At 49.1% G+C, this 19,132-nt stretch overlaps 1 protein-coding gene across 1 annotated transcript in view; it reads right to left on the bottom strand.

Annotated features, from left to right (window-relative positions):
* The window catches only part of Arhgap40 (Rho GTPase activating protein 40), a 40,769-nt gene that overhangs the window by 3,674 nt on the left and 17,963 nt on the right, over window positions 1-19,132 (bottom strand). The window contains exons 3-12 of the mRNA NM_001398688.1: window positions 16,424-16,641; window positions 15,833-15,908; window positions 15,176-15,321; window positions 12,546-12,711; window positions 7,982-8,073; window positions 7,376-7,453; window positions 6,858-7,017; window positions 5,049-5,131; window positions 3,714-3,917; window positions 572-712 (exon numbers count right to left, since the gene is read on the bottom strand). Of these exons, the coding sequence (NP_001385617.1) occupies window positions 572-712; window positions 3,714-3,917; window positions 5,049-5,131; window positions 6,858-7,017; window positions 7,376-7,453; window positions 7,982-8,073; window positions 12,546-12,711; window positions 15,176-15,321; window positions 15,833-15,908; window positions 16,424-16,641 (1,364 nt within the window). The remainder of the gene's footprint in view (window positions 1-571; window positions 713-3,713; window positions 3,918-5,048; window positions 5,132-6,857; window positions 7,018-7,375; window positions 7,454-7,981; window positions 8,074-12,545; window positions 12,712-15,175; window positions 15,322-15,832; window positions 15,909-16,423; window positions 16,642-19,132) is intronic.

Genomic DNA, 19,132 nt, shown 5'->3' with positions numbered 1-19,132 from the left:
AGACACACACACAGAAATAGACACACAGACAAACACAGACACACACACACAGACACACAGACAGATAGACACAGACAGACATACACACAGAGAGACACAGACAGACACAGACAGATAGACACACACACAGACACACAGACATAGACACACACACACACACACACACACACACACACACACACACACACACACTCACACGCAGCCTTGTTGAAGACTCCTTCCTGTTCTGTGTTCCAGAATCTTCAATTCTTCCACATCCCTGTCCTACAAAGCAGCTTCATTCACTTTCCGAACCCTGAACCCCGCCCCAGGCACACAAAGGACCTTCTAAAATTAGGGCCAAGTCAGTGGCCTCCAGAACCCCCCACCAGGCCAGCTTCCCATCCCTCGCCCCCCTGCCTCTGGTTTCACAGCAGCGGCTCCTCGATCGTTGAAATGCGGCTCGGGCGCCGCCTGGCGGTCACAAGCGGTTGTTCATGGCAGCTTAGCGGCAGGGACGAAGAGAAACCCGGATGCCCACCCCTCAACCTTTTCTCCTCCTCTCCCTTCACCTGGTGTGGGAAGCACTCACCGCTTCAAGCCCGTTCCTAGCCTTGTCTCTGTCTACGTGTGTCCTCCGCAGCCAAGTCTTGAGGCCCCCATCACAGAGCTGGGAACGACGGCAATTACTGTCATTCAGTTTTCGCACTTGAGCTACCAAGAAAGAGGCGACCTGTCCAGAAAAATCATGTTTCAGCCGAGTTGCTGTGATAGTGGAAAGCAGGGCCCATTCCAGCCACGGCCACGTCTCTCCCACACAGGGCTTGAAACTGACTCCTTGGAGTGGCTACCAGAGCATTAGTTTGAAGGAATGGATGTTAGACATTTAGCCCCAATGAGGACCCCGGAGTATTGGATTCAAGATAGAGCAGTCCTTGAGGCTTCTGAACAGGGCTGTGCTTGAGGGAATCTGCTCATTGGCACACCATGCAGAGATGTCCAAATGCATCTGGACTGGACTCAGGCTCTCAGAACCCTAACCTGCGGAGTGCGCTTGCGGAGTTCCTGGAGACCTGCAGGTCAGTTCAGTCACTGTGCAGTGAGAATCTACCACAGATCCAGCGACCCTCTTCCCAAGGTGCGACAGACAATGGGGTGTAGAAACCTAATTACAGTGACACACATGGAGAAGTCGATGAGATACCTATCTTGCTGTATACATCTGTGCTGTCTAAAACTTAAAAACACTAGTATTTAAGGAATTTCTTTTTAAAAAAAACTTCCTAAAACAGATAAAAAAAAAAAAAGTAGTATCCAAGAGCTGGCTCAACAGGTAAGATCTTCCACAAGAGCCTGGTTTGTCAGGCTGGAGAAATGGCTCGATGGTTAAGATCACTGACTGCTCTTCCAGAGGTCCTGAGTTTCAAATCCCAGCAACCGCCTGGTGGCTCACAACCATCTTTAATGGGATCTTATGCCCTCTTCTGGTGTGTTTGAAGACAGCTACAGTGTAAGTAAATTTAAAAAAAAATCTGGGGTTGGGGATTTAGCTCAGTGGTAGAGCGCTTGCCTAGGAAGCACAAGGCCCTGGGTTCGGTCCCCAGCTCCGAAAAAAAGAACCAAAAAAAAAAAAAAAATCTGGTCTGTCCCAAGCATCCACAGTCACCTGGAACTCCACCTCTTGGGATCTGAAGTCTTCTTTTGACCTTTGCAGAGACCAAGAACATATGTGGTGTGCCCACATACATGCAGGCTAAATGCTCATACAGATAAAATAAAAATAAATCTTTAAAAATTGCAATTCACTATGTTCTAACAGCAATGTAACTTGCAGAGAGAAAAGGGAATCATGGGAGCCTGGGGGGCAGGCAGGAGACTCTCAGCAGAATAATTGACCCTGAACTAAGTCTTAAGAAAATAAGCAGAGGGCTCTTAGTACCAAGCTGTGCCTTTGGAGAAAGGGGATGGGAAGAGGGAAGGGCTTGAGCAGAAACCCAGGGTGCATTTGAATGCTTTGCTGAAATGTATTAAGTGTGTGTGTGTGTGTGTGTGTGTGTGGTGGTGTGAATATGCTTGGCCCGGGGAGTACCACTATTAGGAGGTGTGGCCTTGGTGGAGTAGGTGTGGCCTTGGTGGAGGAAGTGTGTCATTGTGGGTGTGGGCAATGAGACCCTCCTCCTAACCATGTGGGAGTCAGTCTTCTTCTAGCTGCCTTCGCAAGAACAAGAGGTAGAACTCTCAGCTCCCCCTGCACCGTGCCTGCCTGGATGCTGCCATGTTCCTGCCTTGATGATAATGGACTGAACTTCTGAACCTGTAAGCCAGTCCCAATTAAATCTTGTTCTGGTCTTTTCCCAGCATTGAAACTCTAACTAAGACAGTGCCTCAAGTGTGTGCCTGATACCCACGGAGGGCAGAAGCGGACATCAGAATCCCTAGAACTGGAAAGTGGTAGACTGCTGTGAGCCGCTGTGGGTGCTAAGAATCAAACCCAGGACCTCTGGAAGAGCAGTATGTGCTCTTAACCGCTGAGCTCTCTCTCTGTCCCCCAACACTCCCCACCTCCCATGATGCATTTAAAACAGCGGTTGGCTCAGGACAGGAGATCTGGGGCTCCTCAAAGAAAACTGCATTTGTTCGGATCTGGAGGGATCAATCTAGCTTGTGGATGGAGAGAGGGATAAGTGAAGGACAGGGGGATGGGCGGGTACATGGTGGGTAGGTTGGGGTAGATGGACGGGAAGTGAATGGGTGCATGATAGGTGGGTGGGTGTGCAGGTGATGCAATGACGAATGGCTAAGTGGGTGAGTATTTGGATGGTATATAATGGGGATAGCGGGTAGATAGCGGATAGTTAGGTGGGTGGGTGGGTGGATGGGTGCATGGTCAAGTAGGCAGGGGTGGATAGAGCGATGAGTACATGGGTAGATGCACATTGGGTGGATGAGTGGGTAGATAACGGATGGATGGGTGGCTGATCAGGTGGATGGTGGGTAGAATATAGGTAGATTGGTAGATAAGTGGGTCCGTGAGTGAGTGGAGCATATGTGGGGATGGTTTGGACAAATGGGTAGGCAGATGCCTGGTAAGTGGATAAATGGGTAGTTGTGGGTAGTTGGATATGGGGGAGGGGTGAACGTTTGGTCCAGTGGGTGAATGGACAGGAGGCTGACGGATTGAGCAAATGACCTGAGCAGCCCCCGAGGGTGATGCCAATTGTGTGGTGGGAATGCAAGAGCAGGGTCTTCTCAGGGCTCCTGTCCCACCCCCAACTTCCACAGACTAGGACCTGGTCCCCCTCTGCGCGAAGCCCACCCCACCCCTGCTTCCCTGCATGTTTTCAGGGCAATGCTCTCGATGGGGGCAAGGATACCTCTGATGTCTAGTTTTGGCCCCCCCTTGGGCCAGACCTATGCCCCTGAGCCTCAAAGCTGGACTAAACTGGGGGGGGGGGGATCGGAGTGCTGTGAGTTGCCTGAGAGGTGAGAGGTGTGGGTTGTAGGGAAAGAAAATATAGATTTCTTAGACTTGAATGCAGGGAAGGAAAATCCTGGCCTCTGCACAGTCCTGCAGAGTCCCAGGGATTGCTCTAAGTAGCAGCATGAAACATGGTGCCCATGATAGAGGGAGTGGGCAGCTGCACCAGGGGAGCGCAGAATGTTGGAGACTGTGGTGGACAGACGGACAGATGGACAGACGGACGGACGGACCCGCTGCCACTGCAATCACTCACCGTCCAAAGCAGGTCCTGGTACTGCACCATCATGCACACCACTTCAGCTGCACCCTCTGCCAGCTGCTTCTCACCCTGGGCGAGCTTGGGAGGCCGCCCTCGGGGCAGGAAGAGATTGGGGGCCATCACTGTGGAAACATTCCACAAGGTCATCTTGTTGTGCTGCTCCTGGGCTGCCACCTTCCTGAGGAATTCCAGGAGTGCCTAAGGAAGAACACAGAACCCGCCTTAAACTCCAGCACAGTCCTCTTTATTGGAGTCTGAGCAGAAAGGGGTGGATCAGAGTTACCGTCCACTGAAGCCTTGTAACTCTGACCCAGCAGCTGCCATTTCACTAAGTCAGCCTTGGTGTGCCTCGGGAAGTTTTACTGTTGGACCCATTGTACAGAGAAAGGATCTGGCTTAGAAAATGTGCCAAGGGCCACATAGTAAAGATGAAGAGAGAGAGGGAGGGAGGGATGGATAGATGGATAAATGGATGGATAGATGAGTAGGTGGGTGGGTGGGTGGGTGGATGGATGGATGGTTGGATGGATGGATGGAAAGATGGATGGGTTAATGGATGGATGGATGATGGAAAAATAGATGGGTGGATGCATGAATGGATGGAAAGATGGCTAGATAGAAAGAAGAAAAGGAAGGGAAGGAAGAAAGGGGTGGGAAAGAAGGAAAGAAGGAAAGAAAAAAGGAAGGAAGGAAGGCTGTCCATCCATTGAGCTCCTACGGGACCCACATCCTCTGTCCCATGACTTCTCCTGTGCTAGATCCCATAGCACCAAAACAATCAAACGAAATACTGCATCGTCCTCAGTGACTAACGGAGTAGAAATCCCAAGGTGAAGATCTCAGGCCCTCTGCAGGCCCCTCAGCACCCACTCCCAGATCACACAGTGAAGGGCCCCCAAGGGGACCATTTCCCAAAGTGGCTCTCGGTGGGACACTAACATCACCACACCTCCCACAGCTGAAAAGGACAGTGAGCAGTGAGTCCGGGATGCGCTGGCTGCTTCAGCCCCACTCTGAGAGGCACAAGGCCTTGGCATACCAAAGCCTCGGAGAGGTTCTCAGGGAACCGTAGTCTGAACGAGTGCATCTCTCCCCTGCTCACCAGACTTCTCAGCACACAGAGCCCTTGCTCTGGAAGATGCTGGCACCTAGTGGATCAGGTGTGCTCTGAGAGCTCTCCTGCTTTCTTTGGAGAAGACTCTCAGACAAGGACAGTGTAGGCCAGTGGTCACCACAACCACACCTGGTATGGCCGTGTGATGAAGGTATGAACAGAAAAGCCAGCACTGAGGCGGAGGCCTGAGACCAGGACATAAAAGCCACTTTTACCTTCAAGGTGTTGCGGTTGGGTTCCGGCAGGAGGAGGACAAGCAGGTGGAGAGCCTGTAGGCGCTGTTTCAGGTCAGGGATGTCTGCAGAAGAGGGAGGTAGGGAGGAAGACGCTCAGGGATGCTCCATTGATGATCTAACCTCCTTCTGGGGAAAATTCCAGGCTGGAAAGCCTAGCAGGACCTTTTCCCACAGGGCTTACCACTGCTTCCTGGCTAGCATGCTCAGACAGAAACCCAAGCAGGGCTGGTTAAGACACTCACCACACTTAGTAAAAAGCGAGCACACATGTTCAAGGCATGTGCACCCACACATGCATATGTGTGTCTGTATGCATGCCCAGACGGACAGACAGACAGACACTGAGCTGAATTATGGCCCAGTGTCAGGAATGCCAGAGGCCAGAAAGTCAACCCTGGGAGGGAAACATTGATAGCTCACTTGTGCAAGACAGAAAGTTTCCTGACACCTTTCACAAGATGAAGGTTGGAAGGGAAAAGCTAGCCAACCCCTGAGGTCAGAGTCTCCAGGAAGAAGAGGGGCGGAAGTCACAGAAGGGCAATATCTCATGTCAGGTCAGGGGTCCCCTGAAGCACTGACGTTTGAATGTTGGCAGGCTGCAGTGAAGTCGTTTGGGGGAAGCCCCTTCTCGTCAGAGAGCAGCAGGCTGGGAGTATGAGGGGACAAGCTGAGGAGGGAGGATCATTCCCTGTGGGTGTCTTACTACAGGGAGGGAGGGCCTAGGAGGAGGTGGGTCAAGTCCTTTGCATGTGTGTTGAGGACAGTTGGCATGATGCATGTTTTGAGAGGAGGCTGTGAGACACAGAGGTGTGAGAGAGAGAGAGAGAGAGAGAGAGAGAGAGAGAGAGAGAGAGAGACTCAACTCAGAGCCCTGCTGCTGGAAATGGTAGAATTCATGTGGCCTGAACATGGATTATAAGTGTGTGTGTGTGTGTGTGTGTGTGTGTGTGTGTGTGTGTGTGTGTGTATAGGCCAGAGGTGGACATATGGTAGGGTGTCTTCCTCAATTGCTCTCTACCCTATTTTTTGAAATACTAAAGCTCACCGATTGGCTAGGCAAGCTGCCTAGTGAGTGCCGGGGACCCCCTTGTCTGAGTCGCCTGTGCTGGGACTGTGAAGGCCTATGACTCCATCTGACATGAACTGGGGACATGAACTCAAGTTTCCACGCAGTGTGTGGTGAGCCCTCTGTTGACTAATTAGCCCCATGTCAAAGCTTTGGAGAGAGAGAGAGAGAGAGAGAGAGAGAGAGACTGTTGTGCATGCGATGCAGGAGGGTCTGACCTCTTGTACATAGACGGAAAGGCCAACACACTCAGGTGTCCACACTTACATTCACCTGACAAGCTCCAGCCCATGGATGTCAAGAACCCCAGACACCACGAGAAACCAGACTCCTGAAGGTTGTCCTCTGATCTCCACAGATGCTCCATGGCGTCTGTTCCGCCCACCCCCCTCCCCACACAAGACTTTTAAAGCGTAATAAACCTTTTAAGAAAAGAGCTGAAGCTAGCTAGTCCCTCGTCCATGTCAGGACTGATAACAAGGCCAAAGCCTCAGATCTTCCTCCTCTCCTGTCAGTCTGTACACACATGTACAAATACATACACTTGACAGACACATGCACCAATAGCCACCACACACATGCCTGTGCATCCATGGGCATGCTTACATACATGCAAACACACTTCCAGCCCCATCAGATATTTCTGTACAGCTCTGCCGCGATTCTGCACCTTCCCCAGCCTCCCTCCAGCCCCTGCACATGCATGCCACTGTCACACGCACTGGGCACTGCTGCAAAGGCTGGGAGGTATTCGGCTGTGAGCAGAGGTGCAGGCAGCTTCCGGAGGAACCTCTTGAGCAAGTCAGATGCATCATTGGGATGAACCTTGTCCCAGCTAACGAGGCCAGCATAGAAGTCTCGCTCCAGCTTCTGCTCCAGCCCCTAGAGAAAGGAGGGCCATCAAGAAGTTGCCCACAGCTCCCTCATAAGCCTCTCACTCTGTCTGGTCCTCTTGCAAGGCGGAGATAACAACAGCACTTCCCTGACATCATCGCTGTGAGAATGGGATGCCATCCCGTGTTGAACCACAGTGTGCAGGGGGGCTCCGCTCTATGGGTATTGACAGTGCGACTCCAAAGCCCACTGCTCTGTTGGGCTACCCTTCTGTCTCCTGGAACCCCACAACCATACTGAAGTCTGGCCACAGACTAGCCGGGACCACGAGTCTCTCCCAACCAAACACAACACAGGGCTTGGAGAGGTGAGGCAGCCTTTAGAGATGGAATAAGCCGGCCATTACCTTGACCCTGGCCTGGGATCCAGGCACTCTGAGGATGCCTTCTGTGTCCAGCCCTCTTTTTTCCAAACAGGACAGCAACTATTAAAGACAGAAATCATCATTCTAGCTAACAGCCACTGACAAGTGGGTCTGAGCAGGGCCTATTGGTCTGTCATGAAAACCAGGAAGGGAGGGCGCTACAAGGTTCCTTCAAATGACAAGAGTCCCTGTTATTGTTTTCATGGTTCTGGGGATGGAGCCAAGGTCATGGCCATGTTGGGCAAGGGTTCTACCCCTGAGCCAAATCCTTAGCTTATCCGAGCTTATCCGAGCTTCCCGGACCACTGTGTGAGAAGTGACTTCTGAGAGCTTCGGAGACATTTTTTCATTTAATCCTCAACTAAAGGAGACTGTTGTTAGAACTCCAGCTCACAGACATCAAAAGGAAGGATCTAGAAGGTCAGAACTGCACCCAGTTCTCCGAGCTAGCAGATACCAGAGGCAGGATTTGAACCCAGATCCCCTTCTCTAAAGCCTTGGTTCTTTCCCCTGTGGTAGGCATCTCCCAGATGCTCCTCCGAGCCAGTCCTCCAAGGGCTAAGCAAACCCAAGCTGGGGACAACTTACAGCTTGCAGGAGCAGTGGGACCTGGGTGCTGGGGAAGACTCTGTGGTCAGCTTCCAGAAGGCTGTGAAGGGGCACCCCAAAAAGGCCGGAGTCTGCAGGAGATCAGAAGAGAAGAGGGTGCATCTCAATAATAGAATCAGACTCATTTCTCCAGAGAACCGAGCTCTAGAGAGAGGTGGAACTGAAGCACCTGGCCTCAGAAATGGTGGTGACGGGCTGGAGAGATGGCTCAGTGGTTAGAGCACTGACTGCTCTTCCAGAGGTCCTGAGTTCAAATCCCAGCAATCACATGGTGGCTCACAGCCATCTGTAATGAGATCTGGTGCCCTCTTCTGGTGTGTCTGAAGACAGCTACAGTGTACTTATAAGGAAGGAAGGAAGAAGGAAGAAGGAAGAAGGAAGGAAGGAAGGAAGGAAGGAAGGAAGGAACGAAGGAACGAAGGAACGAAGGAAGGAACGAAGGAAGGAACGAAGGAAGGAACGAAGGAAGGAATGAAGGAACGAAGGAAGAAATGGTGGTGACATCAGGCGTGCCACATCACAGCCCACCCCCTGGATAAGGAAGAACTAAAAGGAAAACATCCTGCCGCCTTAGTGCGAGCCAACAGACAAGGGTGGAGCTACCTAGTTCTGCAGGACTGGGCCAAGACCCAGGGGTCTCAGCCATCCTGGCTTAAGGTTGTCCCCAGACAAATTCCTTCACTGTCTTCCTTTCCGCTCTTTTTTCCATCAGCCTTCTTTTCTCTACTTGACCCTTCCTGCCACCTTCCTAACCCGCCATCCCCCTCTCTGAAGAATACCAACAAAGCCGTGAATGTATGGTGCTGAGAGCGAGACAGTTGGATGAGCACACACTAAATGATAACGTGTGTCCAGAAAGTAATAAGAACTGGGTTCAGCAGCTCATGCCTGTAGTCCTAGCACTCCCAGGAGCTGAGGCAGGGGAATAGAAAACTAAAAGACAGCCTGGGCTACATTTTGTTAGATTCTGTCTCAAAATAAAAATTTTTTTAAACTTTGAGGCATTCAAACTGTTAGATATAACAACTGGTGCAGGGAAAATATGGGTATAGTGCTTACCCTCTAGCAGGGAAATGGTTAAATAGACTACAGAGTAGCCATGGGAAGGAACATAGTGTCAAGGCTGAAAAAAACACTTTCCTTAAAACCACTGAAGACATAAATTGAGGGAGACATTAAAGGACAGACAGGCCTCCTACATTTGTGGATTAGCAGAATTAGTATTGTAGAAACGGCTATATCACTGATTGTCAGTACTCCAATGACACCCTCCTCATAACTAAAACAGGCAATCCTAAAATTCACATGGAAACACAGAAGAATCTGAGTGGCTAAATCCAATCCCGAGCAGAAAGAGCAACATCGGAAACCTCACAACACCTGATCTAAACTACACTATAGAGACGACCTGACAAAATGGCAGATGGAAAAACAGACACACAGACAGCTGGGCTAGAGCACAGGGCCCAGGAATAAAACCACCCAGCTATGGCCGCTTAACGTTTGACAAAGGCAGAGAAAAGAATCCTCTTCAACAGCGTCAGGGAAGCTGGATTTCACAGGTAGAAGGATGAAACCAGAGCCATTATTTTCCCCCCAAATACACTCAAAATACATCAGAGACCTTAATGTGAGACCAGAGCTCTGACGTGGTTGGGAACAATACTGCAAGAAAGAAAAAAATCCACACAAAGAAGGGAACAGTTGACAGACAGTCTACAAAGCAAGAGAAAATCATGGCCAAACTATACACACACCAGGGGATCAATGTTTAGGATATACAAAGAACTCCAAATATTGAATACCAAATATCCAAATTGTGTCATCAGTAACAGGCTAACACATTGACTAGACAATTCTGGGGAAAAATACGAATAACCAGTAAATATTTTGGGGGGAAAGTTCAACATCCTTACTCATCAGAGAAATGTAAGTCAAAACTGTACTGAGATTCCATGTCATCCATTGGGAACAGCTGTCATCAAAGCTAATGAGTGCTGACAATGCTAGCAAGGATTTGGGGGGATGAACCCGTATACAACACACGACTGATAGGAACCCCCGCTGGTGAAGCCACTGTGGAAAACTTACAGCGATTCACAAAACAAAACAAAAAACCCCACCACATAACTGGAGCTAGAGAGGTTGCCCGACAGTTACGAGCACTTGTTGCTCTTACAGAAGACCCCAGTAAGGTTTCCAGCACCCACGTGGTTGGTGGCAACTCCAGTTTCAAAGGATCTGATGCCCTCTTCTGACATTAGCAGAACACTGCACAGGCACACACACAGGCAAAGCATTCATCCACATAAAATAAAAAACAGGCCTGAACAAAACCTACTAAAGGACTACAGTAAGACACCCACAGGAAGCTAAGCCAGCAAAATACAGACACGTCCACACCCATGGTACTGCACAGAACCGGCCTAGATGCCCGTCAGTGATGTGTATGAAATTGTGGTACCTGGGTGTGATGACCTGTTGTTCAGCCAGAGAGAAGAATGAAATGCCATGTGCAGGAAGACTGACAGAGATCATCCCGCTATGTGAAATAAGCCAGACTCCAAAGGACAAATGCCTTGAGCTTTTTCTCATGTACAGAATCTAAATTTAACACACACTCACACGTACTCTTACATATACACACACTCACACACTCACACATACATATTCACATATACACACACTCACAATACACACATATACATACACTCACACATATACACTCACATATACACCATACACACACTCACATATACACACACTCACACATACATACTCACATATATCACACATGCACACTCACATATACACACTCACACACATACACTCACATATACACAATCACACACACTCACACTCACGCACGCTCACACATACACCCTCACATATACACACTCACACACATACACACACTCACATACATACACACATGCATACACACTCACAATACATACATGCACACACACTCACAATACACACACGCACACATGCATACTTACATATACACACACACATACACACACATACACACACTCACACATACACCCTCACATGTATACACTCAAACACACTCACACATACACACTCACACATACACACTCACATATGCATACTCACACGTACACTCACATACTCACACATACACACATGCACACACTCACAAGACACACATGCACACACACTCACAAGACACACATGCACACACTCACAATATACACACTCACACTTACACACACATACACACACTCACATATACACACACTCACCCATATTCGCACACACATATACACACACTCACATGCACACACACTCTCACACACACTTAGATATACACACACTAGCACATACTAACACATATATACACTCACACACACTCACATATACACACACATTCACACATACACACACTCATACACATTCACACACTCACACATACATACAATCACATACACACTCAAACACTTATACACTCACATACATGTACACAGTCACATATATATATACACCCACATACTCACACATTCACACACTCACACACTCATAGACACACATAACAGAAAGAGTCTGTAGGGGGAGAAAAGGGTCTAAAAGTTGGTTGTTTGGGAAAAGAACAGGTGGTGATTAGGGAAAGAAAAGAAATCACATTTTCTCTCATATGTAGAAGGAGAACTACAAATTCAACACTCCTCCTGTACGCCTTCTCTGATGTATGAACCTGTGCTGTGTCCCCACTGGAGACACAGAGTGCCCCTCCACCCTTTGTGTGCTGCCTGGCCGTGTGAACAGTGGAGCTCGCTGACACAGTAGCCTACACAATGCAGACAGAGGCTTCGGATGTGTTAGGTGGGCGTGCTTGCCCTCTGTGTTTCTGCTCTTGCCAGGAGAATCTGTTCAGATGGACTGGTGGTCCAGAGAGGAGGAAGAGGAGGAGAGCTAGACCGACCCACAGCTAAAGCAAGCATCGTCCAGCTCACCCATTTGGCAAGAATGGCTAAGTCACAGTGTTGGAAGCTGCTCATTATGGAACAGTACTGTAGAAAGGGTGCAGGGTGCAGGACCGGGAAAATGGAAACTGTCCACACACAATTGTATCATATTAAGAGGAAAAATATACTCACACATACATGAGGTGCATGCGTGTGTGTGTGTGTGAGAGAGAGAGAGAGAGAGAGAGAGAGAGAGAGAGAACACTGAAAGTGAACACTGCTTGTATCTGTGCTGTAGCTTCCATGATGTATTTACTCAAATAGAAATGGGGTAAAATGGACAGGAATTGGGTTTTGTTTGATTGGTTGGTTTCTTCAAACAAATTCTTGCTATGTAGCCCAGGCTAGGCACTAATTCATGATCCTCCTGCCTCAGTCTCCCAAAAACTGAGATTACAGTTTCACTATGCCACTGGCTAGGAACTGTTTTTTACTTGCAGAAAAAAAAAAATCTACAGGTACCAAAACACAGACGCTAAGTTCACGGGGCAAACGGTGGGTACAGAAGGTGGCAGGTGGGAAGGGGCAGCCAGGTTGCTGGCACACATGCTCACCTGCGCCTTTCCACTTCCTGCCTTTGCTTCTCTTCAGGTCCAGGCCTAGGATGTCATAGAGTGCTGTCAGCTCTATCAGGGCCAAGGGAAGGATCTTCTTCATGTCCCTCGAAGACAAGTCTCCTATCCTGGTCACACCCAGTCTGCCTTTGGGAATTCTGAACCTCTAGGGCAGGTGGTAAAGAAGCCTATCAGGAGGTGTGTGGGATGATGGGTAAGATCCACGGGTCCCTGGGCATTTAAGTGGGAGAAGCACAGAGTGGGTAAGACCCCGATCAGGAACCACAGCGCATTCAAGTCTCAGCTCTGCCTCTTGCCGAGTGATGACATCTGAGCCCAGTTCTCCACCGGGAACTGTAAACTGCACCTGCCTCAGAAGGCCTCTGTGGGCAACACTGTATCAGACTCAAGGCTGCAAGGCCTCCGTATGAGGTTGCTTTGCAAGCTACAATCAGACAAAAGGGCCTGGAAGAAAGGGACCGCCCATGGATCTCTTATCATGCTTCTATTCTTGCCTTTTGTTCCTCTCACCCATGTTTCTGCTTCTGTTCCACCCCTTGACCTCCACAGTCAGAGCTCTTCTTCCTGCCTACGAGCCAGCTGAGAGAGCATAGACTGAAAAGATGACGGCTGCTCAGCTGCTCCACCTAGAGGCCACTTTGGAGCTCTGCAGGCAGCGTTTAGCATATGGTGGCCAGAGGGACAGGTCTTCTGCCTCTCTTCCTGACAGGCTTGATCAGATCACTCCACAGTGTCCCATTAGAGCGCCCAAAGGAGATGGAAGATGTTTTTTTCTTTTGCCATGTATGCATATATAATACACATACACGTGTGTGGAAGTAGGTACACACATGCATGTGGAGGTCAGAAGTTGAGTCAGGTGTCTTCCTCCATCAGTATGTATGTATGTATGTATGTATGTATGTATGTATGTATGTATGTATGTATGTATGTATGTATGTGTATGTATTATATGTGTGTATGTATGTCTGTGTGTATGTAATTATATATGTGTTGTATTATATATTTATGTATATGTGTGAGTATGTGTATATGTATGTATTTAAGCATGTGTGTATTATATGTATGTATGTATGTATGTATGTATGTATGTATGTATGTATGTATGTATGTATGTATGTATGTATTGGATACAGGATATTACTATGTAGACCAGGTTGGCTTTTAATTCACAGAGCCTCCATGACCTGAGTGCTGGCATTCAAGCGCTTGTCAATCACTCATCATTTTATTTATTGAGGCAAATTTTATTCCACAGCTGTATTTTATAATTATGACTAGCTGTAGCACATAAATCATGGGTTCCTACTTCATAGATTCAAACACTGACTTGCCCTTTAATCTCAACACTCTGGAGGCAGAGGCACTCAGAACTCTAGTGTTTGAGGCTAGTCTTGGCTACAAGCAAAGCCCAGGCCAGCCATGGCTATGTAATAAGACTCTGTCTTAAAGTGTGTGTGTGTGTGTGTGTGTGTGTGTGTGTGTGTGTGTGTGTAATTCCTATTTGGATGAACTGAAGTGCTTTCTTTTTTTTTTTTCTTTTCTATTTTTCGGAGCTGGGGACTGAACCCAGGGCCTTGCGCTTGCTAGGCAAGCGCTCTACCACTGAGCTAAATCCCCAACCCCATTGAAGTGCTTTCATTCTGTGATAAAGGTCACTACAGGCAGGAAGCAACCCCCCTTAATGGTAGGGAGTAGTGGTCAGTGGGTCAACTTGGACCTGGCAGCTATAAAGCCCAGGTTCTGGCTTCTGTGCCAGCCAGCTCACCATTTCATATCTCTAAACTCATTTCTCTTTTATCTGCCAAAAACTGAGGGCATAATGGTATACTCATCTTCCAGGGAAGCTGAGACCACAAGCATGTGTGCAGGGAGCCTAGGGACTGACGCCTCCAGGAGGTGGCCCTCTGTAAATGATCCCATGGTTATTCAAGAACATCATGCTGTGGCAGGGAAAACCTCCGTTGGTAACTGCAGGTCCTGGGAAGACTGTGTCCCTTGAAAGAAATCAGAATACTGCTGACTGTCTGTGGGAGGGACTGCTTTAAAAGGATATTAGGGGGAGTGCTTCATGGAGTGGAGCGTTCCGGACCTTGATCTGCATGGAACCTCCCATGGCTACAAACACGTATTTTATCACTGCATACATTACTGAGTTAAATTTCAATCTATTTTTATTAGTAGAATGTATTTAATATTTATTTATTTATTTATAGCCTACATGTAAGTGTGCTTATGCTTGTGTGCATATATGTGTTCTCGTGCGGTGTATGTTCTCACATGTCTGTGTGTGTGTAGGCATACATGTGCCACAACAACATGTGCTAATCAGAGAACAACTTGGAGTAGTCCGTTCTGTCCTTCTACCATGTGGGACCAGGGACTGAGCTCAGGTTGTCAGGCTTGGCTGCAAACACCTCTGTCTACTGAACCATTCCACTGACCCCCATTCCTGCTCCCCGACACCCAAAAGCCACCCAGATAACAGCTGCAGGGGGAGTCAAGTGAAGAAATGATCAGCAACTTCCCTATAGGCGCCTGGCAGCCTGGCAGCTATGAGGAGCTGAAGAACAGGGTGGTGCTCAAAGACCTAGGGCCAGCCTTCTCACCGGCAGGCATCCCTTGCCCCAGGCACGGGCGCCTTCTGGCGATGACCAGGTCCTCTGTAGAAGCACTGCAGCCTGTTCAGAGTAAGCAGACTCCATGTTGAAGACCTCCTCCATCCCAGCCGGCTCCTGTGGTCCCCCAGCAGGTCCTTTAAAATGAAAGCACAGGGGTTGGGGATTTAGCTCAGCGGTAGAGCACTTGCCTAGGAAGCGCAAGGCCCTGGGTTCGGTCCCCAGCTCCGAGAAAAAGAACCAAAAAAAAAAAAAAGGAAGAAAGAAAGAAAGAAAGAAAGGAAGAAAGAAAGAAAGAAAGAAAGCAAGCACAGAGACAGGTTTGACTAGGAAAGCAAGTTCTTAGGCTAAGGACTCAGGCTCACTGTCCAGGAAGTTCTAGCTGCTGCCCATTGCCTAGGAAGTGAGTTCTTATCTGAAGCCTGCAAAAGTGTTCACCTAGCTACAGATTTTCTGGACCGAGGCTGGTGGGCCTGAAGGAAGTGGCCCATTTACAGAACAACGTGTCCCCTTGGGGTTTCTTCCTCATAGCCCCGTTCATGGAGGGAGAGGAACCAGAGGAAGGTGCAGAGGTGTGCATTCTCTTGCTTCACAGAGAGGCTGAAGCAGCCTGGATTGCCAGTGCCCTGAAGGATGAAGCCCACTTACTCAGGGGAGATGCAGAATCCTCAGAATTGAACTCGGTCCATTTCATTCCTGAGTCCCCATTCTCTGGAGCGGCTTCCTATACAAATTACAGACGGCACCCGGTAAGTTCTGTGAGAAGGTAATACACAGAGCCTGGGAGATAAGAGCCATTCACAGGGAGAGCAACCGAAGCCCTGAGGGGCTGAGTTACTTAGCCACGATCCCACAGCAGCTGAGCAGATGGGAAGAAATATGGGGGCCTGACTGTCTAGCTTCGAGCCTGTCATTTTAACCACAGGGTTGTGCCCTTCCTATGGCTCCCAGAAAGAAGATGCCCACAGCTTGATTATCAGGCTTCGGCGCCAGCAGAACATACAAGTAACAAGTAACAACCGAAAGCGTTAAGTTTGTATTGGTAATGACTGCGACAGAACCTAAGCTTGCAGATGCATCCAGGGACACGGTGGCAACCAACACACACGTACTGGGCAGGGCAGCACCCAAACACCCCCACCCAGCACGGGGACATGACACACTGTTGTGCACAGAGGCATATGAGAGAAGAAGCGACATCACAGAAACCTCAGGAAGACAGCTCCTAGTGGCTCTTACCCTTGATGTGAAGACCCCGAAGATATCCCTGACGTCTCTGACGGGTGCCTTCTGTCGCCTTCGGGCTGAGCGGGCATAGATGTCTAGCCGGCGGCACACAGCAGCCACCTGGGTCTGTGTCAGTGTAGACAGGAGCCCCTGGTGATCATCATCCAAGCCCAGACCACCAACAAGGCCTGCCAGGCCTGTGTCCTGTAGCCACTGGGATTCAGCGTCCCCTTTGACCGACAGAGGGAGGACATCAGATAAGCACATAGAACTCCATATGTGTCTTAGCCATGCTCGATAATGTAATAAAACCACATGTTCATACAGATGTGAAGAGATTCTGCAGCAGTCATATTGAGGCACATGATTCACCCCAGGTGAGAACTGGGGGCACTTGCAACATTGGCCAGCAACCAGATTTAAACTCGGATGAATGAACTCTTAGAGGCAGTAAGCCGGGGAGGGCGCCATGCACTCAGGTTCTGGAATATAGGCACGGAATCACTTTCACTCCCAGTTCTGGCAAAGACACTAACCACAGGGTCACGGAGGGTCACGGATCTCCAGCTGTGCACAGCATGGACCCTCTGTTCCAGACCTTTTTATGTTGGAATAGTGCTCTTGGATGGGTTTCATGCCAGGATCCCACTGCAACACCATGCTGGGACTGGAGTTTCTGATCCCACCTGCTGGGACTTTGTCCCAGAAGCTTAGGCCAGGGGCTAGGATGCTGCACCCAGGCCACTGGTCCCGGCTACCCTGACTTGGTGCTTTTCAGATCACTGTGGGGAGACACTGCCTTGTCGTGAACTCCAAGCATTCACCAAGGAAGCTGTGTAGAACTGCGAGAGGGCTAGCTGAGACCTCATGGATTGAACAGGTTAGTCTGGACGGGGATGATGGTTTCAAAAATAACCAAACAAGAGTCTGGGTTCAGTGGTTAGGAGCACTGGATGCTTTCCCAGAGGACCCCAGTTTGGTTCTCAGCACCCACGTGGTCTGTAACTCCAATTCCAGAGGAGCTGATGCCCTCTTCTGGCCTCTGTAGGTTCCATGCACACATGTTGCACAGACAGACATGTAGGTAAAGGGCCCATACACATAAAAGTAAATAAATCTTTAAATACCGTAAGTTTCTGTAAGGTACTCTAGCATAGCACTAAGAAAGGTAATTAATACATTCATGTAATATTCATTTATAGCTAATTATTACTAAGTATTTCCCCTTCGTCACCAACTATACTTTTAACTTTTTTGTTGTTTTTGGTTTTAAGCTTGGGAACAACTTCATTAGAACTTAAAAGAAAAACAAAAACAAAAACCCAGGGGCAGGCAAGCCATAAACCTCAGCAGCTGTCCAGAAGAGGGAGGGAGGGAGAGAGGGAGGGAGGGGGGAGAGGGAGGGAGAGAGGGAGGGGGGGAGGGAGAGAGGGAGAGAGAGAGAGAGGTGGGGAGGGAAGGAGGGAGGGAGACAGAGAGAAACAGAGACAGAGAGAGAGCATGCATTGTGCAGTTTGAGTTAAGCTGGCACAGAGGTCAGCCTGAGAGAACCAGCAGAGAGAAACAGAGACAGAGAGACAGAGGGAGACAGAGAGACAGAAAGACAGAGACAGAGAGACAGAGAGAGAAACAGAGAGAGACAGAGAGACAGAGAGAGAGTGACAGAGAGAGAGACACACACACAGAGAGACAGAGACAGACAGAGAGAGAGAGACCACGCCATGCTGTTTAAGCTAAACTGGCACAAAGGTCAGTCTGAGAGGACCAGCAGGCACTGGTAGGTGGAGAGCTTTAGAGAATGAATGGTAAACACCAACTCCTCCCAGCGGAAGCCTAGGCTCTGGGCAGCACTGCGGAGAAACAGACGGAAAAGGAGAAAACAGGAAGTCAAGCCTTCCTGAGTCCCAACTCAAAGGTAGGCAGCCGACCCAGCAGAGCTTTTCAGTCTAAGAATGGGATTGTGAGAGGAGAATTCTGTGTGCTAGCGAGAAAACCCCAAGACAACAAGGCCAGAGTGCTGTGGTCTCAGTTTCTTCAAACTATGGAGGGTTTTGGGGGGAGGATGTGCTTTCCCGCCTCTCCCAGGTATAGTGGGTAGGAGTGAGCTCTCGTCAGATTATTCATCACAACTGGCTATTGTCATTTGTCCAGATGCTCCTACGGGAAAACATGGTTTCCCCACATGCAGCTTGTCCTTGTGATTGGACGCTTTCCTCACGTGACTCTTCTTAACCCTCAGAGTATACCTTGTCTGATGCTCTGAATAAAGCTGGCTATGAGACTTTACTCTGTCTTATTGGGGGCTCCCTTCTCCCAGGTCCACCTACCGACAAGATCGGTAAACAGTAGGGACCACCTCAAGGCTGTTGTAAAGGAGCAGCATCCGTGTGAGAGGAGTACTTGCCATCACCTGCCACAGGGAGGAGTTAAAAGGAAGATGAACCACAGAAAGGACCAGCAGGAGCAGGGACAGGAGAAAGCATCAGCTGGCTATGAGAAAAGCAGAATGATGTGCGTGTACAAACACCAGTACAATGAAGCCCATCATTCCTGGGCTGGAGAGGTGGCTCAGTGGTTAAGACAGCTCTTCCAGAGGTCCTGAGTTCAATTCCCGGTACCCACATGGTGGCTCACAACCATCTGTAATGGGATCTGATTCCCTCTTCTGGTGTGTCTGAAGACAGCAACAATATGCTCAAAATAATCAATGTAAATATTTTA

The sequence above is a fragment of the Rattus norvegicus genome, chromosome 3, assembly GCF_036323735.1.
Source record: "Rattus norvegicus strain BN/NHsdMcwi chromosome 3, GRCr8, whole genome shotgun sequence".
Classification (NCBI taxonomy): domain Eukaryota; kingdom Metazoa; phylum Chordata; class Mammalia; order Rodentia; family Muridae; genus Rattus; species Rattus norvegicus.
The sequence above is the reverse complement of the archived record's forward strand: the minus strand, read 5'-3'. Positions and strand labels throughout refer to the sequence as shown.